This window comes from Chelonia mydas, chromosome 9 (genome assembly GCF_015237465.2).
Source record: "Chelonia mydas isolate rCheMyd1 chromosome 9, rCheMyd1.pri.v2, whole genome shotgun sequence".
NCBI classification, from domain to species: Eukaryota; Metazoa; Chordata; order Testudines; family Cheloniidae; genus Chelonia; species Chelonia mydas.
This window is the reverse complement of record NC_057855.1, coordinates 4,339,271-4,365,087: the sequence shown is the minus strand read 5'-3', so window position 1 is coordinate 4,365,087 and position 25,817 is coordinate 4,339,271. Positions and strand designations below refer to the sequence as shown.

Sequence of the window (25,817 nt, the reverse complement as noted above, 5' to 3'; positions counted from 1 at the left end):
TCCCACATGTTTAAATGCACTGCCTGAAGAATCACAGACGACAATGTGGCAGTAATAAACCGTTCCTTATGTGTTGAGGGCAAAGCAATTATTCTTTTTTTAAACTTGTATTTTTTTTAATAATGTTCTTCTTTGCTTTGATTATTCACACACTCATGGAGAGAGCTTGTTTTTATTTTATAGAGAGAGAATTTATCATTGCTTGGATCAGAGCTAGCTGGGTTTATGTTAATTGCTCCTGATGCCTAGATTCTATCTAAGGTACCTAAGTTGCCCCTATTACCAGAGAATCCGAGTAATTCAGTGGTCCCCAAACTTTTCACCTCACACACACCCCTTACCCCTGTCCACACCTCCCCCCAAAAGTTGGGAGCGATGGCTGGGAGTGGGGCCACTGTTGGGGCTGTGGCTGGGAGTAGGGCTGAGGCTGGGGCCGGAGCCATAGCTGGGCCAGGAGCCAAGGCTGGGGCCAGGGCTGGAGTCAGGAGCGGAGCCACGGCCGGGGCCAGAGCAGAGCTGGGGGCAAAGCAGGGCTGGGTGGTGCTCCCTCCCCGCCCCCTGTGGGAGGCTGGCCTGGGCCCCTCCATGCCCCCTAAGGGGGCACGCCCCACAGTTTGGGGACTACTGGAGTAATGCCTGTAGGATCCCTAATTCAGGGATCTGCAGCCTTGAGTGCTTGTGTCCCGTGTGAGGAAGAGCGGTGGTGTTGTCCCCATTGTACAGGTTGGAAGCTGAGGCACAGAGAGAGACTAAGTGATTTGCCCAAGGACACGTAAGAAGTGTGCAGTGGCATAGGGACTTAAACTCAGGTCTCCTGAGTCTCTAACAACCACGTGGCTACCCTGCGCCTATCGTCACAGGGAAGCTCTGCACAACCAGTTCAGCCTCAGGGGAGTTCCATGCACAGCAGCCAGCCAGGGGAGGTGCTGCTCCATTGAGGCCAGACTGCCAGGGAGCAGGGCGAGGGTGGCTGGTTCGGGGAGCCTTCTCTGCAGAGGAGTAGGTGGCAAACCCTGATGTTTGGCACTTCTGGTGGTATTGAAACAATACATACGACAGCAGCGCATGGGGCAGGGGAGGGAGACAGGGAGAGCCCTATTTACCAAGGGCTGCATTGTGCCTGGCCTTCCGCCCCAGGCAAGCATGAGTCCCGGTCGCACGCCTCGTGTTCATGGAGAGGGCACGCAGGGACTGGTACATAGCACCCCAAATGGAGCAGGGGAGAGGTTAAGCTGCAGTGTGCCCGTTGCCTTAATCCAAATGGAAAGAGTTGCTCAGAGGAGCGTTAAGGTCACCTTTAAAGAAGGGTGGTTCATAGAGTTAGTGGTTACTGCTTTCCAGTACCTGTGGGTTCCCACTGGAAATCCCTGGTTTCACAGGGTTTAAAACATGGTCGTAATATACATTTGCTCTGGACTGGGATGTGGCCTGGAATCTTGGAAACTCTGCTTTAAAGCTAGCTTTGCAAGGGAAAATTGGCTTTCTATGGCACAACGTGACTTATTTGTTCTGTTGGTTTTGTAAGAAGCATTTTTGTATTCCCATGACTCAAGTGCATTTTATTTTATTCCGTTAAACCGTATGTTTCGTAAACTCTGCTTAACCCAAAATTGCTTTTGATATTTTGAGATTGAGCAGTGGAGGGCAGGGGGAAGTTTTTAGGCTGTTTAAAGTATTTGGTACCTTCAGAACCATCAAATTGGGCATTCAAAAGCTGCCCGAATGGCTGTGTGATCTCATCTTTGGTCCCTCCTCCTATTTGTTGTAGGTAGTTGTTTTTCCCTTTACTGCGATCACCACAAAGTCCCCCTGAGATCTGAGAGTCAAGCTGGGTGGTTTCTTCTTGTGCACCACCAGCTGCGGTAGCAGATCTGCAGGCCAAATGAAGCCCATAGGGATACCTGCGTAGCCCCATCAGAGCATCTGTAATTTTCACTCCAGGCATCTGAAGAAGTGAGGCTTTACTCACAAAAGCTTATGCCCAAATAAATCTGTTAGGCTTTAAGGTGCCACCAGATTCCTCGTTGTTTTTGTGGATACAGATTAACACGGCTATCCCTGTGAATCTTTCAGTGACACCTTCTGTAGCCCTAGAGCCTGTCTGGAACATGGTCAACAATTCTGTTGCCACCCAAGAAGGAATTAGAATCCAGCTCGCTCTCCCAGAGCTGTCTCCTCTGCAGGGCTAAGAGGAGAACGTTTCATTTCGGTCACTGTCAGCCAGTCTGACTCTGATACGCGCAGAGGCAGCAGGTCCGCCAAGTAGCCTGCACACTGTTCAGAGCAGAGAGGCCCTTTAACATTTCAAGCAGCTGATGTTTCTGCAAGTATTTTTTTTTTCCCTCCATAAAACATTGCTCCCGTTTGACTCAGCAGGAACCTTTTGACGCTGGCTAATCCCATATATAGGCATCAGTTCAGGGAGGTGGGCTCGCTCGCTGCAGTAGCTTTCCTAATGTTTTGTTTAACCAGGATGACGTTATTCAGACAAATTAATTCCTCCAAAACAGAAACTCGTTCTGACTGACTTACTGCAGCAACTTCCCCAAGAGCAACAAACGCTGATCTGACATCTTAACAGCTGTACACCCAGTCGGGGCAGTCTCCATAAAAGATCTAAGTGGGACATATCTGTGTGGGACAGCTAACCCTCTCCATAAATATGTTCCCGGTTTTTAATAGTGCGTTGGGTTTGAAGTACAAGCTGTTCTGGAATTCCTCACCCCTCCCTCCCCCCACCACACACACACACACACAGATGTAGCTGGAGCTGGGTGGTGGAAGTTCGGGAGTGTGGTTATGTCACTGTTGCTCCGCGGAGACTTTAAAACATCTTGCACCTCTGATCTCGCACATTCCTGCGTGGGAAGCCGACAGTCGGGAGAGCACGCTGCAGACAAGTGCCACTCCGCTGTCAACATCCACAGACTAGGAAAAGGAGTAAAAATGGAGCTGACCATGCACGAGTGTGCAGGGAGAAGGGAGCCCCTCTCAGCTGTACACCCCAGGGCTGTGGGGGGCTCCCTGCAATGCTGCTTGGTACCGAGCCGTGGGGTATCTGGACAGGCTGGCTACCCTCACTGCGTGCACCAATCAGAGGGGGTGGGGGTATAACTTGTGTGCAGGGGTTGCAGCCAGGCACAGGCAGCCCCACATCATCCTGTCTGCACTCCCTAAAATGTCCCCTTTGGGCTCAGGGAGCCCCCCAGAGCCCTCCTCTGCATGGGCACTGGAGGGGTGGGAGGGCTGGCGCTCACGTGGGTGGGCAGCTGTATTCTGGCCCTAACACATCTCGTTTCCTGTTGGTGGGAGCTGACAACGGCCCAGCATGTGCCCCACCCCCATGTCCACCAGCTAGTGCCGGGGGGAGCCCAAGTGGCCCCCGTTGGTAGAGGGATAGCGGGTGTCCCAGTTGAACACACTCCACAGGCACTGATCATGCGCTCGGTGCTCCGGTGGCTCTCGGAGCAATCGTTCAGGCATTCGTGTGCTGATCAAGGCACCAGTCCAAGCACAGTGAGGCCTCTGAAAGGGCCCTGGTGAGCCAAGAAGGAATCAGGTAAAGTGCCGTGCTGTGGTAAGTAAAGGCAGCCTGATCTGAGCATGGGGCTCTCAGCCAGCAGCTCCTCCGTTTACGTGCTGTCTTCCTGCTGCTGATTTACTGCCTAACTGTACTCAGGTCACATCACCTCTTTTTGCCTTGGCTTCGCTCTCTGCGAACCTAGCACCGCAGGGGGCGGCTGTAGGATTGAGTCGTCGCTGCTCGTGCAGGGCAGATTAAGAACTGGCTAATAGACCTTTCCAACGGGAATTGTGCATGGGCAATCGGCATGGAACCGGGGGTGTGTCCAGTGGGATTTGGCAGGAGTCGCTCTATTCAGACTCGACTCTATTCAGCATTTGTATCAATGATGTAGAGGTGCTTATAAAACCGCTGATGACGAAATGCGCGGGTGACGCACAGATTGGGGGAGTGGTAAATAATGATGAGAACAGGGCTAACATACAAAGTGACCTGGATCGCTTCTTGAAATGGGCCCATTCCAACCAAATGTGTTTTAATACAGCCAAAGGTGAGGTCCTGTATCTCTGAACAAGGAGCGCAGGCAGTAACTTCAGACAGGATTTAGAGGTGAGGGTGGACAAGCAACTCAACACAGGCTCCTGGTGCCGTGCTGCGGCCAAAAGAGTGGATGTGTCCCTGGGATCTGTAAACGGGGGGCAGTGAGGTGACTTTATCTCTGTATCTGCCATTGGTGAGACCGACACTGGAAAACTGCACCCAGGTCTGGTGTCCACCTTTTAAACAGATGTTGAAAAATTGTTGCAGGAGTAGAAAAGAGCCACAAAAATCATTCAAGGGCTGGAAAAATGACTTACTTGAAAAACTCGAGAGGCAAGCTGATTACAGTGTATATAAAGTACATTCACAGGGAGAAAACAAAGAGCCAGTCCTAAAGAGTGAGTGGAGAAAGGCAGAACAAGAGTGGATGTCTGAAAGCAGAAGCCAGGTAAATTGAAATTAGGCACTAACTTTTTACAGTGAGGTGGACTAACCACTGGGCCACACTACCAAGGGAAGTGGTAGATTCTCCATCTCTTGATATCTTTAGATCCAGACTGGAGGCCTTTGTAGAAGAGATGCTTTCGCCAGACACAAGTTACTGGACTCAGTACAGGTGAAATGTAAGGGTCCGTGTTATGCAGGAGGGACAGACTAGATGATCTAATGGTCCCTTTGGGCCTTAAACCCTCTAATCTGTGCAGGTTGAATGTGTTAAGTGTTATAACAGCCCAGGGCCCCAGGCTTCCTGAGCAGAAATGCTGCTCTGATATTACGTCCCTGAGCAGTGGGTTTGTTTTTTGCTCTCCCCACCAAAACAGAGAACCCCTGGCTGGTAGGTTTAAGAGATGTTCCTGCCAGGTGCCGTGCTGACTAATGGCACTCGTTCGGTCTGACCTGATACTCAGCCAGCGTCAATCGGCACAGCTCCACTGATTTACAGCCCCTGGGGATTTGGCCCATCCAGTTCAATGACGGGAGTAGGCCTGCAGTCAAGGTTTGCGCAAAAGGCACCTGGATGGGCGGTGCTTGGGCTGGTGGATACTAGTCCCGCCATGTGGGAAGGTGATAGCTTACATTTTCAGACGTGGCCACTGATTTCAGCTGCTTCATTTTTAAGTGTGTGGCTTTTGAGGCACCCTGGGCTCTTCCCTCCTCTTCCCCCGCCCCGCACCCCGCTCCAGGTGCTGAATACCCACAACTGCAGCTGGATTCCCTGGGAGAACACCTCTGAAAAAGGTGGCTCAAATTGAGCACCCCAAAAACCTGGACACCCCAAATCAATAGCCACCTAGAGACATGAGGCTGTTAGTGCTCTGGTGTTCAGGGGAGTTTGTATCTAAAGTACATCTTTTGGCACCTATCAGCGTCTGATCCAACTCCTGAATCACGCCGCATAGTGGTACCACAAATCATGGTGTCTCCAAGCAAACCAAGCTGGGTTAAACATGGATGTTAGAGGTGAATTAAATTGAAAAGTCAGCAATTATAGCAATGCCTTGGGGTGAGGACTTTCTTTTTGTTCTGTGTTTGTACAGCACCTAGCACAATGGCATCCTGGCCCATGACTATGGCTCTTATACACTAGGGGGTAATACAAATAAGTAATATAATAATAATCCAAGCAGCACTTTTTCACCAGTAGATGACAAAGCATTTTGCAAAGCTGGGTTAGAACAAGGATTTTGAGGGTCAAATGAACCCAGGAGAGAGTGCAAGGTTGCATCATGAAGCTGGGATTTCAGTCATGTGTTCCAGCTCTCGGTTCCAATATTTTTGTGTTCGGTTTGTTTCAGAAAAGTGCAGAAAGGCCTTGGAACCAGTAATATTGTCTAAAATACCAAGGGTAATTAGCAACCTCCTGGAAAGATGTGCCACTGTAATAAGCTTTAAACCTCAGTTCCTTCCCACAGGTGGAGTCCAGGGATACCAGAGGCAATCTGCTCATTGTGGCTATTTTTATGCCTCTTCATGTAAGAATGTGAATGTTAAACAGTGTCTGGGTGAAGTGATTGTAACGCATAAGCCAGCCTGCCTGCATGCCAGACGTGTTTGAGCTCTATTGCGTTGGCTATATTAAAAGCCTGGATTGCTCCTAAACTGCATATCCGAGTGAAAATTTTGCTAGAAGAAACTTCTTTACCTACAAATCTGGCCGTTTAAGCCAGAACCCTGAGACTTCGCAGGATAGTTACTTTCCCTGCCAACCACAAAGGGGGACAAATGATTGCAGGAGAGCTCAGCTAGTTATTCAAAGCCTTTGGATTAACTTTTCCAAGGAGATCTTGCAGGCGATGGTGCGATTTGATTTATAATGTGTTTCTGAAGTGGCTGCATTCCATTTCTGTTTCAGTCCAGACTTCCACCAGGTCCCCACAGGACTGGCTAGAGGATCCGTTCTGCCCTCGCAAATCAGTATTTGCTGTCATGGGAGTGACAGATATGGCAACTTCTTGCAATATCTTTGGGAGCTCTTACTGTATTAAATTTATGTAGCATCGTGGGCGAGAGATGTACTGGTTCAAACTGGATTCTCCAGAGACCAACAGAGAAAGGAAGGATTTTTGGATAAATTGCCTGAACCATCTGAGGGTTTCCCTTCTGTGGGACCCAGCAAACAGACAGAGCCCCCTTTCTGTCCATGGGGGGCCCCAATCCTGCCTGGGAAGGGTTGGAAGGACTTCGGCCTGCTGAGGTCCTGTGAAGTTGAGGGGTGACCTCTGGTAAGCTTGTAGCAGGCGCATAGGAACTTCTCTTGGTTTTTAAAGGTTTGCTCTTCGATGCTTTCACCTTTAAGAATAAATGAGCCTGCTTAACAAGAGCTGTGTGGTAATGCATAACTGCTCCCAGTTTTGCTGTTTGTAAGCCTTCAAAGAGAAAGCAAAGTGCAGACACTGGCTTGGCTAGGCAGTCGGCCTTGCTGGGGATTTTATAGTATAGGCAGACAACCGTGCAGCCTGGAAAAAACCAGGTCAGGAAGGAGAGAGATACAGGCCTCCCTCCACCCAGGAGGGGTCCCGGCCGAGGAGCCAGGAGTCTAGAGTGAGTGCCTTTGGTGTCCCACAGAGGGGACATACAGGTGCAGTTCCCTGACCCATGACAATGGGGCCAAAGGATGACTTGGCCAGAAGCCCCTTGTATTGAGCAGTGCAATGTTACGCTGCCCCAGGAGCAGACCAGGAAGTAGATTCTGACTCAGAAAGTCACAAACTGATCTCCAGTTCCCCACCCCTGTGCCAGTCACATGCCAGTGACTACTCCCCATGGGAAAGCTCTGCGGAAGCTGCTTTCCATCAGCCCATGGTGCAGGTAGCCGGGGCAGGGCAGTGAGGGGGACACCTTACACCCTTGTTGGAGCATAGAAAACTGGGTCTGAATGTGGCCCCTAGTTGGGGCCCGCTGAATGGTGGCCCTTCCTTTTGTTGTCCCTGCTAGACCTGTGAAACCAGAGAGTACACAAAGACATGGGCCTCAGCAACATTGCTTTTCATCAGCTGTTTAGCAGAGGTTGCTGGTCATGGTCATCGTGGTTTTCAGCTGAATCTTGGTCGGCACTTGAGGATTTTCCATGTCTTTCCCTTTGGAAGGAAAATTGGGAAGTGACTTTCGTCAGGGTGGAGATGAACAATGCACACATTTCAGCAATGACCGGCCCCAACAGCACGGTTGACTTTGAAAGGGACCTTCCCAGGACATTTAAAATAGAGCGTCCAAGCGTCAGAGCAGGGTTAATCTTTGCCCCCATAATGGGAAGGGAAGTCGTCTCTTGGAACAAAAAAGATTGAGCTAGGGTTATTTTTCCCCTATACTCAGTAATCATAATAATTCCAGCCCTGCAGGCTGGGCAATAGGATGACATTAGAGATATAAGGTGTCTTTTATTTTAACATCTTTTACTGGACCAGCTTCTGTTGGGGAGAGAGACCAACAGAACTTGGTCCAATAAAACCTATTACCTCACCCACCTTGTCCCTCTAATATCCTGGGACCAACATGGCTATACCAACACTGCTTACAATAAGATGATATTGACAACTTGGATATGTATATGTATTACATGTATGCGTACCTGTGCAATATATGTTATTTAACTATGTTGCTAGTAAAACTGAAAGTATTATAAACACTTAACTATCTTTGCACTGCTTGCTTATTATCAGTTATATTGAATAGCCCGTAAGGGTGCCAGTCAGTGATGAGGGCCCCATTTTGCTTAGGTGCCGGTACAAACATGTAGCAAAGAGATGATTGGTACTCAGACTTAAGGTCCTTTTGCACTTAACTCTACCCAGGCTGTGAATCTAGACTGGTTAGTTTCACTTCCTGCCCCTGGTCCATTTCACTCTCTCATTCTCAAGGACTATCACAACGCTGTTGGGATTGCATCACCTTCGTTTACGCCCAAATGAACCTGGTTTTATTTTTAAATGTCCCTTCATATTGGGTTCTCCAAAACTCGTTTCTGTTTGATGGAATCTTAACAGTTTGGCCTAAACACTTCAATGGCGTCCCTGTAAGTACTTCTCAAACTGAATACTAAGCTATTCCGTATGTGCGAGAGGCTGGGAATGGACTGAGATGGAGTGTGGTGCAGTGCGTGTGCTTTTCCCATTACACTTATATGCCGTGTGGGATGCCAGAGTGATGTGAACAATCTAGTAAGAAACACCAGCTGTCAGCTCAATATTCGGTCAGCCCTGCTTTGACATGAGCCTTCCTGACAGCACAGACCAATGTCCTTCCTATTCCGCACTAACCCCGGGTTTCTTTTTGCGGTGAAAGAAGAAGCAATACTAGCTCTTCTGCCTTTAGAGAAGGTTTCGTGCTCTGAAAATCACCAGCTAAACTCTGCTGACACCAGCATTTCGGCCTCCTACTCCCACGGGCATGAGCTGCTTTCCCCGCAGTGGGGACAACACAAGCCATTTTTTACTCTTTGCTTTCCAGGATCACTGTATGTGATTATCTGGACCATCTGTCTAAAGTGAGGAGCTGTCCTGCTAGACCAAAGGGATTAATTGTGCTAGGGTGAGGGCAAAGAAACAGCGCCAGGTGTTCAGAGAAACAAACTTCTTGGGATTGTGCTCCCTCCTCTCCTGGGGCCGCACATAGGCCCCAGGATCCGCGTTGGAAGATGCAGTAGGCAGGGGTGGAGTCTGGGGAAACGTGCATCCGCCTCCCCACCATGTGTGGGAATTCCCCAAGGACAGCCATGGCTGGCAGTGCTGGAGTCACAGGGAGCCAGATCCTCAGGTGGTATAAATTACTCCATTGCTACACCAGTTTACACTAGCTGAGGATCTGGCATAGGGTCTCCCCCCACACAGCTGCCTGGCACAGGCGAGACTCCAGCGACCGGATAGTGCTGGTGCCTCACGATCAGCTCTCTGGGCAGACCGATCGGTCACGAATCTCCCGCTTTGCTCCTGGCCTGGAACTCTGTTTAGGAACTTTTCTCATCCAGTCCACCCAGCGCACGGATCCTCCTCGTGCAGGCAGTTCCTCTTCCCCCTCTTTCTGCCCAAGTCCTCTGATTACCCGCTCTGCCACACTCACAGCAGCAGGAGACCACATACAGAGGTACTTACTTCTCCAGACTAGGAATTTCAACTGAAGTCCAGGTCAGCTGCAGGAAGAGAAGGGAGGAATTCGTTCGTCTAAAAATAATCAGGATAGCTGCTAGGCGATGCATTTGGCCCTGGACTTTACGGTTGGGCTGCATTTATTTCAGATTAGGGGCTGACTCTCTGGATAGGAAAATGGATATTGTTCTGTGGGACAACACAGTCCAGGCCTCTGCCAAAAATATCTTGGTTTATAGTGTGTGTGGGGGGGGGGGGGGCAGGGGGAATAGATACGTTACTCCCCGTCTTATGCTGACTCATTAACTGCTGCTTTCTCCTCTTGGATGTGGCTGGTGCTGTGAATGTGTGAGTCAGCTCCCCTGCGTCTTCCAAAGTGCATTGAAAATGAAAAATATACATTGGACTTTAAGGAGTTCTTCAGGAAATAAGAGCCCCCTCCCACCCCCTTGGTGGGACCTCACATATCTTATAATGATTTTACCCAAGAAATCCCAGCTGTTGTGAATTCTCCAAGTGCCCTGGAGCTCCAATGTACTCTTCTCACAACAGAGATGTGTGTGTCTGGCAACTCTTAAAGAAACATTTCAAGGATTTGGTCAAATCATATTCCCCCAGTCAATCCAGGTAGCAGCAGTATCCAAGCTCCACAGGTCTTTTCTCCAGTTTGACAGCAGATTAGGTATCTACTGAAAGCAGCTGTTCTGCTGTTGAACTGTTGCCATGATCTGTATTTCACAGCCCACATGAACCCGGTGGCAGGTTTATTGTATTGCACTCACTTAACTCTGAGACGGACCGGGTTGTTCCAAAAGCAGCGTGATCCACCTATCCCCTCCCACCTGCCACTCTGAGAGGGGTCTGTCGAATCCACGTGTGGGCACACAGTGTTTCCCCTTAAGCTCAGAGGAACCCTATTAAAGATGCCAGTTACCTTTTTAAAATACTTCTAACTGTGCCTTCCACAATTTAGTAGTGATACCGAGCACTTACATTGTGCTTCCTGTCAGAGGATCTCAAAGTGCTATCATTCTGGAAACACCCACACTCCCCCAGCTTTACACATAACTGAAGTACAGAGAGGGGTAGCAAATGACTAATTTAAAAATCACAGAGGGAATCACTACAACCCTGGATCCCACTCCCCCGCTGTAACTACACGGCCATGTTACTTCCCAGTGTGATTTAAATCAGAGAAAGATTCATAAGTGATCTCTCATTCTGCCAGTCTGAAAATGTTTAGATTTGAAGGTAAACTGTTCAACTGATATTCATCTGATAAGTTGCACCTTTGGCAGCTGTTAGAAACTTCTTAACCATGTCTTTGAGGCGGACCTGAAAGAGAAAAGAACAAATAGGTTTGGGCTGCTTTTTGCTTCCTGCTGAAGGGTAACTAATGCCTGAAAAGCTTTTGGGAGTGAGGGGGCAGGATTCTGCCTTAACTTTTTTTCAACCTTTAGAAATATCCAGCACGACAAGTTTCATCTTCCCTGTTTTTCTGGAGATCTCCCTTTAGAAGATGCAGACATGGAATATCAATTCAATCCGGCCTTAATTGAAGGGATGGTGGTTTTAAATCCTCAAGCAAAAGGCTTTTCTGCACAAACATGTGTTAGGTGTTTGAGTTAAATATTGATTTACAAAAATAGAGTTTTAAACTGTGTGAGTACCTGTAGTGAAGCGATGACTCACCGGCACAGCGCCTCCTGCTGGTCGTCTTGGGAATTCGCTCTTTCCAGCCTTCGGAGCGCCCTCTGCAGGCCGATGTCTCACCTGCCGCTGGCCTGTGTCCCTCCCGGACCCTGTTGCCCTTTTCCTCGGGGTTCTGCCCCCTGGCAGTGCCCCCATACTCTGGGTCTCCCCTCCCAGGAGAACCCCCACCCTCTATACCCACCTTGCCTCTGTGATTACTGCCAGTCATCAGCCAGTCCCCGCTCATTGAGGCAGACTGCAGTATAATGGCCACTCATCATTGGCAAGGGTGTTGGACCTGCTGCCTTTGCCTATCCTCAGGCTACCCCTCTGCAGCCTCAGTACCTTTTTGGGCCTTTAACAAGGCCTCAGCCTGGGCGTTTACCAGGCTGGAGCTCCCCAGCTCCCTCTGCCCTTCCCCAGCACTGCTCTGCTTCAGATACCCTGCTCCCAGGCAGCCAACCCTTCCCACTCCAGAGCTAGAGTGAGACTCCTCCAGCTTCTGGCCCACAGCCCTCTTATCAGGACCAGCTGGGCCCTAATTGAGCTGGCCACAGCTGTGGCTGCTTCCCCAATCATCCTACCTTTTCCCAGCCACAGCCCTCTCCAGGGCTGCTTTTAACCCCTCTTTACTGGAGTGGGGCAGCCGCCCCACTATACTACCATTCGCTTTCCTCTTAAATCTATCCAATTTCACTTTCTTAGTATTTCTGCTGTCATAAATTCTCCAGTCATCCAGAGTCTTCCAAGAAAAACAGGGTAGACAAGAGCTGCAGTTGTAATGTAAAGATACCAAGAAAGGGGGGAAACATGCATCCAGGCCTTGTTCATGTGCAATAAACAAACATTAAATGACACGCCCAATGTTTTTTCCTTTTTCTAGTTAATTTTAGCTGTTACGGTCATGGTGACCTTTCTGTGTCAATGCCAGTCTTTTACATCAAAACCATCAAACAGGAAGATCGAATGGAAATTTGGTTTTTTTCCTTTTATAGCTCCCAGATTTTACCAGTTTCTAGTCTCTCTGGTCTGCCAGTGATGAGCAGCTGTGCCAAAGCAGCAAGGGTGAATTACAGCACTGCTCGGGTTTATTAAAGGTTCAGAGAATTATGTTTTCTGCCAAAACAAAAAATTTTCCAGCCTCCTGTAACATCTTTCCTTTTATGTTAATGGCATGTGGTTTGATTTGACTTGAGTTTTAGCATAAGAATTTGCTATACAGAATGTTTGTTTTGTTTTCAAAGAGCCCTAATCAGTTTAAACTGCAGTTTGAAACGCCTCTCCAGTTGCTCTCACAATACTCGCTCACCAGGTTTGTAAATATAAACCAATGCCTCTGGAGAAGAACCTCTGGGTTGCCCACAATTGTATCTCGGCAGGAGTCCACTCACAAGACAAGTCCTGCTCACTTGTTTTCACCATCTCGCATCTGCACATAATTCTGCTGTCTGTGTAGAAGCTACTCACAATGGGACAGATCCTTCAGTCTTTACTCAGGCAAAACTCCCACAGTGGCATCGCAGGGTCAGACATGCTGTGTTTAGGGGGATCACATTTATTTAGTGGTGCAAAATCTGCTTTACATGTTTCCAGTGCCAGTAATGCAAATATTGGAAGCTCCTTGGGGCAGGGACCATCCTTGTTCTGTGGTTGTACAATGTCTAGAAGAGTAGAGCCAGGATCCATGACTGGGGCTCTGAGTTGCTGCTGCAGGACAGGTAATTATAACAGGAAAGTGTTTGACTCAGTGAAATAGCCTTTCTGTCATTGAGGAGAAGTGCGAATATATAATCTCGTCATTTTAGAGGTTAAGGACGCTTTGCTGTAATAAAAATAAAAATAAACAGGGAGACTGTTTGAAATCTACAAAGCCAGGAGATGACTTCACTGTAAACACAAGTCAGTGGATAGTGACCCCTATCATGTGCAAGAGTTGTTGATCTATGGAGACTGGACTAGGGCCAAGGAATGAAGTCCTAGGTTCTTGCCAGCGCTCCAGAGTGTGGGAGCTTTTAACAGACTATCTTCGGAATTTGGGGGGATTTCCTTAAAATTAGACATCTTTGAAAGTCAGCGCACCTTGCACCCGGCTGTGTATTCCCATGTCGTGGATTTGAACTCGAGCCAACAATCCGGCAGTAAACTCATGAACTCCTAGAATCAAAGAAATCAGTGATGGAAACAATCCCTCTGCCAAGGCAGCATTGTCTCCTCTGGTGTTCCTTATTGATGCTCACCTCTTCAGCAGTCTTAAAACTTGTTCCTGCGGGCCAGCCAGAAACCCACTCAGCCAGATGTATTCCTGGTGTAACTCAGTTGGCTTCACTGCAGCCATGCCAGCAGAGTATTTGGCTCACTGTATTAGAAGCTGTTTTAGAAGGAAGTGTGAGCCACATGACCAGTTTAAACCTTGCACAGCTTTGGATTTTTGTAGGACCTACAATACTAATTTTGTTAATACCCAGACTAATTTTTAACATGAAACAATATCAGAAAGAGATTTGGTAAGAGGTGATTATAAAGAAACAGGAATTCCTGACAAGTATTTGATGTCTCTTTCATTAAATCGTTGTTAAAGATGTTTTTAATAGATCAGCTCACTCTAGCATTATCTATTTAATTAGTATTTTTAATTCTCAAAGGTATTCCACAGGCCTGTTTTTTTTTAATGTTGTCACTCTTTGGAAGTTACCAATGAGATAAAAAAGGGCATTGTCCCAATATGAAAATACCAATTTAAATACCACTGTAAATTGAAACAATGACTCAAAATATGTTGAACTGTAAAACCTCCAGTTTGTCACCCATTGAAATCAGAGGCCAAATTCTCATTGGCTTTTAATAAGGGTGTGATTACTATAGTTTTACAGCGCAATTTTTAGCATTAATAATACTTTGCAGACATGCAGTGACTTTAACAGCCAGAGCGCTTTACAAACACACATCAAACCTCACCTCACCTCATTGATTCAGGCAAGTCTTATTTCAGCCATTTTACATATGGCTAAACAGGGGCACACAGTGTGAATGTGACTTGCTCCTGTTGTCATAGCAAATCAGTGGCAGAAGCAGGAATAAAACCCAGGAGTCCTGGCTCCCAGTCCCCTGTCATCAGCTTTAGTGAGCAAGTACGTGGTTTGCTACATCTGAAAATACTAAAGGTTTAAAACAACAAAGTTCTGAATGTTATAGCTTTAACTAGGTCTGCAGAGCAAGGAACCTGTGCACGATAAATAGTTTTGGGTGTTTTCCCCCTTTTCTCGCCCTTTGTTTCCTCCTGCAGAAAAACAACAAATATATGTGCAAAAAACTCTTCTCATCAGCACCACCACATTCAGGATGCAAAATCCAGACCTCCAATCAGGAAATTACAAACCTTAGGCTGCTCATAGATTTCAAAGCTTGAAGGAACCACTGTGATCATCTCGTCTGACCTTGTGCATAACACAGGCCGTAGAAATTCACCCAGTAATTCCTATATCAAGACCAAAAGCTTGTTGAAGCTACAGCGAATGTTTTAGAGAGACCCAGTCTTGATTTAAAATATTTCAAGTGACCGTCTCCCCTGGTGAGTTGTTCCAATGGTTAATTACCTTCCTATTGAAAATGTGTGTCATGGCTTCATTTCGGTTTGAGTTTGTCTAGCTTCAGTTTGCAGCCACTGGACGTTGTTATGACTTTGCTGGAAGGATCAAAGAACCTTCTGTCAGATCTCTTTTTCCCACATAGGTACTTGCAGACTGTAACCAAGTCATCTCTTAACCTTCTTTTCCATAAACGAAGGAGATTAAGCTCCATATTTCTCTCACTGCATGGTATGTTTTAAATCCTTGAATCGCAGAGTTAATATAGTATAAGGCTAGACCATCTAGTCAGACCTCCTATACCACAAGCCCTTAAACTTCATCCAGTTACCCTGGTCTTGAGCTCAGTAATTTATGTTGGGTAAAGGACCTCTTCCAGAAAGAGATTCACTCTTGATGTGAAGACATCAGGAGATGGAGAATTGCCCCCTTCCCTTGGTAGTTTGTTCCAATGGTTGATCATCCTCACTGTTAAGAATTTCTGCCTTATTTCTCTACTGAATTTGTCTGGCTTCAGCTTCCAGCCATTGGTTCTTGTTCTGCCTTTTTAAAGATTAAAGATCCCTTTAGGGCCTGGTGTTTTCTCTCCATGAAGCTACTTGTACGCTGTCATCAAGTCACCTTTCAGTCTTCTTTTTGATAAGCTAACCAGACTGAGGTCTTTTTAAGTCTCTCACTGTCAAGCACTTTCTCCAGCTCAGGAATCATTTTTGTGTCTCTTGTCTCAAATTTTTCAACATCCTTTTTAAAAGGTGGACACAAGGCCTGGGCGCAGTGTTCCAGTATCGGTCTCGCCATCACCAGATACAGAGGTAAAATCACCACCCTGCACCTACTCACTCCTCCCCTGTTTATACATCCAAGGATCACATTAGCCCTTTCGGCCCCAGCATGGCACTGAGAGCTCATGTTGAGTTGTTTGTCCACTATGACCCCTAGATCCATTTCAGTGTCACTGCTTTCCAGGGTACAGTCCCCTGTTCTGCAGGATGGCTGTGGCCGACATTCCTTGTTTTGAGATGTATAGCTTTGAATTTGGTTATATTAAAACACATTGTATTTGACTGGGCCCTAGGTTCTAGATTGCTTAGTATGTTTGCTCTGTCTTCATTGTTTATGTACCATTTCACCAATCTTTGTGTCGTCCATAAATTTCTGTTTACTTCCAGATCGCTGATGAAAATGTTGAATAGCGTTGGGCCTAATACTGATCCCTGCGGAACCCCCCTAAAACCACCCACATTCATTGATGATTCCCTAATTATAACCACTTTTTTGAGATCTGTCCGTTAGCCAGTTCTTATCCTATTTAATGTTTGCTGTATTGATATTGGGCAGTGCTAATATTTTAATCAGAATGTTGTGTAATACTAAGTCAAACACCTTAGCAAAGTCTAAGTATATTACATCTACACAGTTACCTTTATCAAGCAAATTTGTAATCTTATCATAGAATGAAATCAGGTTTGTTTGAGAAGACCTATTTTGTATAAAACCATGTTGACTGGCATTTAATTATATTCCTACCCTTTAATTCTTTATCAGTTGAATTCCATGTCAGCTTTTTCATTATTTTGCCTGGAATTGATGTCAGGCTAACTGACCTATAGTTACCCAGATTGTCCCACTTCACCTTTTTGAATATTGGCACAGCATTAGCAATCTTCCAGACTCTTGGAATGTCCCTGGTATTCTGAGATTTATTAAAAATGAACATCAGGGGGTCAGAGATCTCCTCAGCCAGCTCTTTAAGGACTCTTGGGTGTAAGTTATCAAGGCCTTCTATTTAAAAAGGTTTCTCACCAGCAGATATTGTTTAACATCCTCCTTGATTACTAATGGACTTCATCATCATCCTGTGACAGAAGCACAACATCCTGCTTCTTTCCAAATACAGAACAAATGATACTTTTCTGTATCATTAACTATTTTAGCATCGCCATCTAGTAATGTGTCTATACTGTTTCGAGGAATTCTTTTGTTCCTAATACACTTACAAAACTCTTTCGCATTGTCCTTAGTGCTGTCATATTTTTGCCCTCATGTCTTTAGCTTCCCATGTCAGTTTTTAACACTTCATCATTTCTAATTTATATCAATTGCTATTTCCTCTTTTCCTCATTTGTTATATATCCCGATTTATTTCTGATTGCTGCTTTCACTTTGCCACTGGGATGGGCATTTAGCCCAAGTTGTCTTCTTTCTTGATTGTGGAATCTTTTTTTTTTTTTTTTTTTTTTTTGCCAGCAAATGAACTCTTTTTAAAGGACTCCCAATTTTCGTTTCCATGTTTCTGTCTAAATTTTTTTTCCTCCCAATTAATTTTACTCGGCTTTGGGAAATTAGCCCTTTTGAAACCCTAAGTGTGCACATGACTGGACTGTTCTCTGTTTACCCATATTGAATGTAATCATGTCATGATCCCTGGTTTCTAGGCAACCACAAACTTCCAGTCTGATGATTAATTTATCTTTGTCCATCATAGTGAGATCCATAATAGTTAGCTCACGTTGGGTGCAATAACTGAAGTTCCACATAACAACACAATTTTTCTTTCCACATATTACAGACAGAGTAACTTAGAGTAACTCATCCTTTGCTCTAGTGTGATCTGGTGGTCTGTAACAGATACACTGCTTGGCTTTATTAGTTATCCCATTGATCCATATGCATTCAAGTGCCTGCAGTTCTGAGTTATCAATAACTCTAAACAGGTAGTGGCATCTTTAATGTAGAGTGCCTACTTTACACTTTTATCCACTGTGTTCTTCCTAAATGGGATATAACCAGAGATTTTTAACATTCCAGTCCCGTGAATCATCCCATCAGGTTTAAATAATTCCAGTTCTGTCAAATTTGTTCTCATCAGTGAGAATTTCCAATTCCTCTTGCTTGTTACACAGACTCCTGTCATTGGTATATAAGCAAGTGAAACATTTCTTCACATTCAGTGCCACAGTAGTTCAATTTTGTTCATGACACACTGAGCTTGAGTTTGTACCGCATTTGCCTTCTAAGCACCCTCCCCTAGCACTGCTCGTTTAACATCCTCCTGACTGCTCCAGCTAGTCTCCCAACTGAAAAGATTACCCCACACACACCTGTGAGATGCAGGCAGTCCCATTTGTACCTCTCTCCCACTGGAATGTAGTTTAATGCACCACAAAAACAAAACCTTCAGATTCACCCCAGTCACACAGCCAGTGGTTCACCTTCAGTATTTTCTGCCTTCTCCCACTCGTGGAACTGGGAAGATCTCAGGGAAGATTGCCTGGACTTTCCTCTTCTTGAGCTCCCTTAAGTCTCTATAGTCTGTGTCGTTTCATGTGATTCTGTCTCATTTGTTCCAGTGTGTATCATCACAAGTGGAGACTTGCCAGACAACTTCATAATCCTGCCCAGTCTTGCAGTTATAGAATGAGTACTTTTACTGCAAGGAGATAGCGCGCTATTCTGTTATCCTTATTCTGCCCACTGTTCTTAGTACAGAGTTACTGATGACGATTGCGTGCCTTCTGAGGATGGTTGAAGAGCCTCTCTTGGTGGCTGCTTGCTTCAGACCACAAGGATGCCCATTTGCTATGTCCTGGTAGCTTTCTGTCCCATTCCTCCAAAGACAAGTTTCTCAGTAGTTGACTCGCTGAGTATCTGCTATTGATTTGAGACTTCTAGCCGGGTTGAATTCCCCTCTTGGTCACACATCCTCAGTCTGCTTCTTCAGTTTCTACTCTCTCCTGTTCCCTTATCGCCAGTCCCTCCCCATATGGTGTCTCTGGTGACAATTTCAGAAACTGGTTGTCCAAGAAATCTTTGTTTCCTCAGCTGCAGTGCAGTGTTGAAATTTTCACTTCCACACCATTCGTCTCCTCCAGTATGTTCACCAGCGTGCACTTCCCACACCAGAACTCTGTTCAGTCCTTTGGCAGAAAGGAACACACAGCCCCCGTGAGACCGGTCACAGCGGTTGTTCCCTCGTCGGCCATGTCTGTTATGTGGTGCACAGCCATTCCTAACTGGAAGGAACCACACACTCTTTCCAAACGCCCTCTGAAACTCCTTATTAGCCACCCGTTTGCCTCTCTTCTTATAGCTCTTCTCTGAACCCACTCATTTTTCATCGTGACCTCAGCCATTGTGCACATTCTCTCTAGCTTAATTCCTCCTCTTGTCACATTTGCTATTAATGCGGGCTACAAATTCCATAAGCACAGCAGTGGAATTTCTTGCCGTGAAGTCTCACAGGAGAGGGGGAAGAGTCGAGCTGCTGCCAGTCGCCCAACGAGTTGCACAAAGACGAGTTGATGCCTGGAGCAGCGTAGGGGCAGCCATGGGGACAGACCTGCAGCTGCTCTGGTTCCAAATATACAAAACCCAATTAACTTCATCCTGACGAGGAAAGCCGGTTCTTGCAGAGGGGAACGCGCGCCAGCCCCATGATGGTTATTGCTCTGCAAGTGGGAGTTAAACCACCCAGACCAAAAGAATGTTTAAAACCTCTGGAAATAGCAACCTCCAGAGGCAATGTCTATACTAGGTGCATTGCTGGTATAGCTATACCAGTTTATTAGGCCAGCAAAGCACTCCTAGTGCAGGAACAACATACACCAGGGAAACTGCCCTTTGCCATTACAGCTTATTCCAGCCCCCCCGAGCAAATGAGCCATCCTAGGAAAAGCACAGGCTTGCTGGTATAGCTGTGTCTGCGCTAGGGTCAGGGATCAGACCCCAACACTCCTCTGTCCAACACAACGAGGCTACAGAAGGCTGTGGAGTAGACCCGGGCTGAATGTTGGTGAGTCAGCCAGGATCAGTCCACAGGTCTCTGTGGTGTGTCACGTCCCCATGCCTGGCCCTGGCATAACAGTCAGTGTGGAGGGAGGGAGAGAGCTCCAGTTCAAAGGGTGCACCAGTCTTTTAGTGATATTAAAGGTGTCAAGGGCTCAGATGCGCACATAGGGAGTTACATGCACACACCTGCGTGTGGCTGGCTGTCTACTCTTTGCCGCTGGCGTGTGGAATGTCCTCCCACTGAGAGGTGGTTGGGCATTTTTGAACTAAATGTTTTTTTGGTGGGGAGGTTGGGAAGGAGGAGTGTTGCTGAAACGAAAAATGCTTGCAGGAAAGGACCAGTTTCAATGAATTGCCCATTTTGAAAAAACGTTGAGAGAAAAGTTTCAAAATTGTTGTCGGTTTTGACAGTTTCTAACCAAAAAAGTTCCCAGTTTGGTTCAAAACAACTTTTTGGTTTGGAGTTTAAGTTAATGTATAGGTTTCAGAGTAGCAGCCGTGTTCGTCTGTATTCGCAAAAAGAAAAGGAGGACTTGTGGCACCTTAGAGACTAACCAATTTATGTGAGCATAAGCTTTCATGAGCTACAGCTCACTTCATCGGATTAATTTATGGTTAAACAAAAAGGAAGGAGTTTTTTTTTTAAAAAAGGTAGAAATCAAAACTCTCCACCCTTTACACTGATCCTCGTCTTAAAGAGGAGGGAATCCAACACATCAATGTCTGTCTCCTGACTTAACGTGAACCAAAATGCCAAAGCAGAAAATCAGTTAGGCTTTGCCCATCGTCAAAAAGTCTTTTGGAATATACAGTGTACTCGGACAAAGCAGAGTGCTCACAGTATCTTCCAAAGCCCAAAGCCAACCGGAGGGAAAGCTCCTTATCCTCCTTAGCAGTGTTCTGTTGTGTTCTTCCGCTTGGTTGACTCTCTGGAGGCCTGAGAGATGAGGGCGGCACTCTCTCTTGCATCTTCTGGTGATGCCTTGAAGAGGAGCGGTGAGCCAACGATCTAACAGGGCAATCCCCTTAAGCAAACATATTCCCAGAGAGGGACGGTGAGTTGGAGTCTGAAATTAACAACTTTGTTTTTCTCACCGGTATGGAATTGGAAGGATAAGAGGACTAAATCCCCTAGGATTAATTTTCAAGTGTGGAAGGGATTAATCAACAGAAGGGAAATTAAAATGCTTGTCTCACCCAGATGCGTCAACATCAGGAGGTGACTGAACTGTAACGGAGCTGAGGTTGGCGGGCAGAAGGCATGCAGACTAGGGAAGCACCATCCAGTGGCAACAGCATGTTTATTTGCTGGCTTGGGCCCCCAGTCAAACTTCCACTAAGGCCCGCGTGCTGCAGAAAGTCAGATTAAATTGTCCCCAGGGTCCCTCGTGGCCTTCAGATCTATAAATAGGAGTTAGATCTGGCCTGTGGCTGCAGCCTCTAGACAGAGCTCTCTAAAAGTATCAGGTATGCGCCAAAGTCCTTGTAGTATTGGGACTTGAGATGGGGAACTCTTCACGGCAAGAGTTGTATCATCCTACGTGTCTGTACAGCACCCAGCACAATGGAGTCTCGCACCAGACTGGGCCACTGGTGCTGCCAGGATAAAAATAATAATACGAAAGACCCCACTCCTGCACATAGCTCCATGCCGACAGCCCCATTTTCTGCTTAGAGCTGCTTGTGGGGTGGCTTGTTCACATCCCTCCTGTGTCACGCTCCCGCTAGTGTTCGCAAGCAGGCATTCCATTTACTCACTATTGCTCTATTCGGTTGCAATTCGCTTCAGGAAGTTCCTGTTCTGTTTTGCTGTTTTTATCATTCTATGGCTCCATGACATGGACTGTTTAAAGCGAAAATGGGTCATGCCTGACATATCTATCTATTTCGGTTAAAATATTGGTTACAAGAAATCAATAAAAGGGGAATCACGAAATGACTGGGTTGTGCTTTTATTTTTATTTACTTTGTTTTATTTTATTTCTGTGTGGGCTCTTTAGCAGTAAAGTTACAAATACTAATTGTATGCTCTTCCGCTGCCTTGGGAGTAGATGCTTTGTGACAAGATGTCAGTCTCATTTATAAAAAGCCTTGAGATCTACTGATGGAAAATGAGATGTAAAAGCCAGGTATTGTTATTGTCATCTTCAAGTTTGCTCACTTCTGTTACTGAGGAATTTGTTTCCTCTATCCAGCCCCAGCTAATTGCTTCATTTTACTCCTTCTGAGTGAATTTCAGTAGGGAACCGTCAGCTTCTGCTAAACCGAAGGCCTGATCCCACATATCCCGTGCCTCTCCAGAGTTTCCTTTTTTAATAAAGCATATGGAATGGGAAGTATTTTGAATGAGGCCATAAGAAAAACAGTAACAACCAGATAACGAGTTAGTGATACATATAGTGGCCAAGCCCAACTATTAGGCAGTTACCCAGGAAAATTCCTTAGCTAGTTGCATAATGTTCCTCAACTGGCAGGATTGTAACATTCTCTGTTGTAAATATAGGGAACGGAGCAAATGCTGCAGTAACATTATCTGTTTATGTAAGGCCTTGTTCTCTCTGGTACATCAGTCACTGTCATCATGATGATGATAGAAAACAAACAAAAAGCCCAGGAACAATTCTTCCACCTCCGTTATTACAAGTATCCAGTACCTGAAGCTAAATCCTGCCAGGAACGAGCCCCCAGCTCAGACCGAGTCCTTTTCACAGCACAAGTAGGCAGTTCTCACCATGGGTTGAAACCAAGGATGTATCATACTGACTCTTCCAAAAATAATCCTGTGGCTCTTCTGGGCATTGCAGGATAAGCAAGTTGCAGGATGTAGCTCTGTGTGTGTCTTACCAGTCAGTTGCCGCCCGGGGAAGCAATGTCCAGTGATTGTTGCAGTATAGGCCTGACCTCTTTGAAGTCTTTGGTGATTCATGTCCTGCATGCGTACTTCTGCACTATGTGTAAGGAGAAGGGGCTTGCCCATTGACATTCTTGGCTCAGACAAGCAATAACAGGGCAGTCTTTCAGCTGGCAGTTTTCACTGGGAGTTTTGGGTGCACAAGGAATGCAGGAGGAAGTCTGTAGGCTCCATGTGGTGTTGGTCAACATGAAAATATTGATCTGTGGGGTTTTATAATTCTCTTTCTGTTGGATTTTTTTTTCTTTTCTTTCTTTTCTGTTTATCCCAAAGATCACAGACCTCCCTGCATCTGTGCTTCACCATCCAGGATTTGAACATATGGCTCTTATTTGGTAACTCCAAACATTTCCAGCAAGGTTAGCAAGTGGAATTCTGTTCCAAACTCCAGCAAAATAAACCATCTGAGCTTCTTCATAGATTTAGCATTTGCATCTGTCTGTATGGAATGCACCTCTCTTTGTGGCATGCATATTTCAGGTGTTTGGTTTGCAAAGGCAAGTTTCACATACTGTAGTCACGCAAGCCATCATTGAGAGGGCTGACGTGCCTGGCACAAACAGTCATTAGAAGCTGATTTATATCGGTGTTTACATAACATGCTTGCGGGGAGGGGGGGAGATGAATCTTTCAGCTGAGCCTCCTTGAAATGAAAAGCACTTTATAGCTTCAGTGCTCCCAACGATGCATCTGGTTCAATATATAAAATCTACAAACCAAGACAGGTGACACACAGCCTTTAATACGGTTATTTAGAGCCGTCTGAACTGAAATGACTGGGGCAGAAGACAAATTTGACATGGCACCACATGGAAAATTATGGCCTGGGAATTCGTACAAGAATTGTAAGGTGGGTAAAGGAACTGGCTAAAGGGGAGAAGACAACAGGTTGTGTGTAAAGGCGAACTCTCTGGATCTCTAGTGGAGTTCAAGGATTGGTCTTGGGGCCAATCTTATTCAATGTTTTTATTAATGCTCTTTTCACAAAAAGTAGGGGTTTGCTAATGAAATTTGCTGATGATACAAAGTTGGGGAGGCATCGTCAATACAGAAGTGGATGGAAATATTATGTAGGAAGATCTGGATGACCTTGAAGACTGGCGTGTCAGAATGGCATGAAATTCAGTAGTACAAAGTGCTAGGGCCTGCACTGAAGATGGAGGTTGATCCTAAGATGAGTAAGAACTACCAATGTGATGTGGCTGTGACAAAGGCAATGCGATCCTAGAATGTATCCGGTGAGGCATTTCCAGTAAAGATAGAGCGGTATTAATGCCATTGTACCAGGCTCTGGTAAGACCTCATCTAGAATACTATGTCCAGTTTTGGACAGCCATGTTCAAGAAAGATGAATTGAACCTACATAAACACACTAGGGCAGTGGTTCTCAAACTTCCTCCGGCCCTGCCCGTCCCAAATTCCGCCCACCCCCTCTTGTCACCCCACTGCTCCCTCCCACCTACCCCTGTTCCCCCCAAGGCCACCACCTCACCTTATATGTGCATCTTCTCCAGGGTCCAGGCACCTAATTTGTGGAGCCACGCCTGCGCGGCTCCACTAATTAGGTGGGTGGCCCTTCATTCCCTCATGTGCGTGCACCTTGGCGTGCACCTTGGAGGGAACTATCCGCAGACCACGTGCACGGAGCTTGCGGCCCACCGTTTGAAAACCTCTGCCCTAGGGTGTAAACACCAGGGGGGTGAAGAGCTATCTAAACTAAAGGACCATGCTGCACAAGAACAAATGGTATAAACTGGCCATGAGCAAATTCAGGCTGGAAACTAGAAGAAGGTTTCTAAGAGGGGTGAGGTTCTGGAACAAACAGAAAACTTAATGAATTTTAAGAGAGAGGGTAAATGTATGGGTGTGGTTGTATGACGGGGTTGCTTGTGACAGTAAAGGGCAACCCTGGGGCTTTATGTCTCATGTTCCTTAAAGCTCATGCTTCAGGGCTTCCGCTGGTCACCTGCAGGGGTCAGGAAGGGATTTTTGTCCCCCAGTGTATTCTGGGAGATTTTTTTGGTCTCCTTCCTCTGAAGCATCAGAGATGGCCACAGCTGGAGATGGGACATTGGACGGGGTGGGCCAGGGATCTGAGGTGACACCCTGCGTTCTCTCTCTCAGGTTGGTTCTTTCTCACATACTCAGGGTGGAACTGTGTGGGGTTGGGAAGGAATTTTCCCCCGGGTCAGACTGGCAGTGACCTTGGGGGTGTTCATCTTCCTCTGCAGCATGTGGGTGCGGGTCACTTGTCAGGATCGTCTGGGTATATTATCACTTACGCATTTTCCTGCCTTTGCGGGATCCTCAAGAACTGGTGAGTCTCGGACCTTCCTATTCCCTGCCTGTGACACATCATAGTCAAGTCTCCTGTGAGCTGTTATGCTTTGGTCTAATTCCGGTTATTGGGTTTAGTGTGCGGGTGCTGGGTGTGAGACACGGGAAGTCAGACTAGATGACCTGGCGGTGCCTTCGGGCCTTAAACTCTGACTCAAAATAAGCACTCGGCTCACCTAGCTGGTTATGTGCTCCTGAATCCCCGTCCCTTGTGTTACCTGTATTGCGGTACTGAGGGGATGCATTTACTGGGTTGTCTCCTCCCAGGGTCTGTGCTAGCATCCCTCACAGAAGAGAAAAGCCAGGGTCCGCCTGCAATGAATCCTAAGCAGGGTTCTCTGCTGGGGCGGCTGGCTGCAGATGGGACCCTGCAGTTCTCCCCAGTGACTGGGCTGCCTTGTGTTCCATACGCGGAGTTGGCAGCAGCCGGCCTGGATTCCGAGCTGGTCTGGAACTGACAGCTGGCTATACCGCGCTCACAGCGAACGGGTGAAACGAAAGGGCCTCACGTTTCCTTGCAGACCAGCTGCAATCCCAGCCTGGGCCTATGTCTGAACTGATACTCATGCCAGTTGTTTTTTTTTTGCTTACAGAACACACTGGAGCAGTGCAGCGTCTGTGCCAAACCCATCATGGAGAGGATCCTGCGAGCCACGGGGAAAGCCTACCACCCCCACTGCTTCACCTGTGTGATGTGTCACCGCAGCCTGGATGGCATCCCCTTCACAGTGGATGCCGGTGGGAACATTCACTGCATCGAGGATTTCCACAAGTATGGCCCAGGCGGCTCTTGTTGGCTTTTCCTGGCCCTGGAGGCCTACAATCTCTTCTCATGTTACCTAGGCAGGCTCCTGACCTGC

The 25,817-nt window shown here is 46.7% G+C and overlaps 1 protein-coding gene across 19 annotated transcripts in view; it reads left to right on the top strand.

Annotated features, from left to right (window-relative positions):
- The window catches only part of LOC102934171 (LIM domain containing preferred translocation partner in lipoma), a 517,248-nt gene that overhangs the window by 468,805 nt on the left and 22,626 nt on the right, over positions 1-25,817 (top strand). For all 19 annotated transcript variants that reach the window (XM_043522983.1, XM_043522984.1, XM_043522976.1 and 16 more), the window contains one exon: positions 25,551-25,729. In XM_043522983.1, the coding sequence (XP_043378918.1) occupies positions 25,551-25,729 (179 nt within the window). The remainder of the gene's footprint in view (positions 1-25,550; positions 25,730-25,817) is intronic.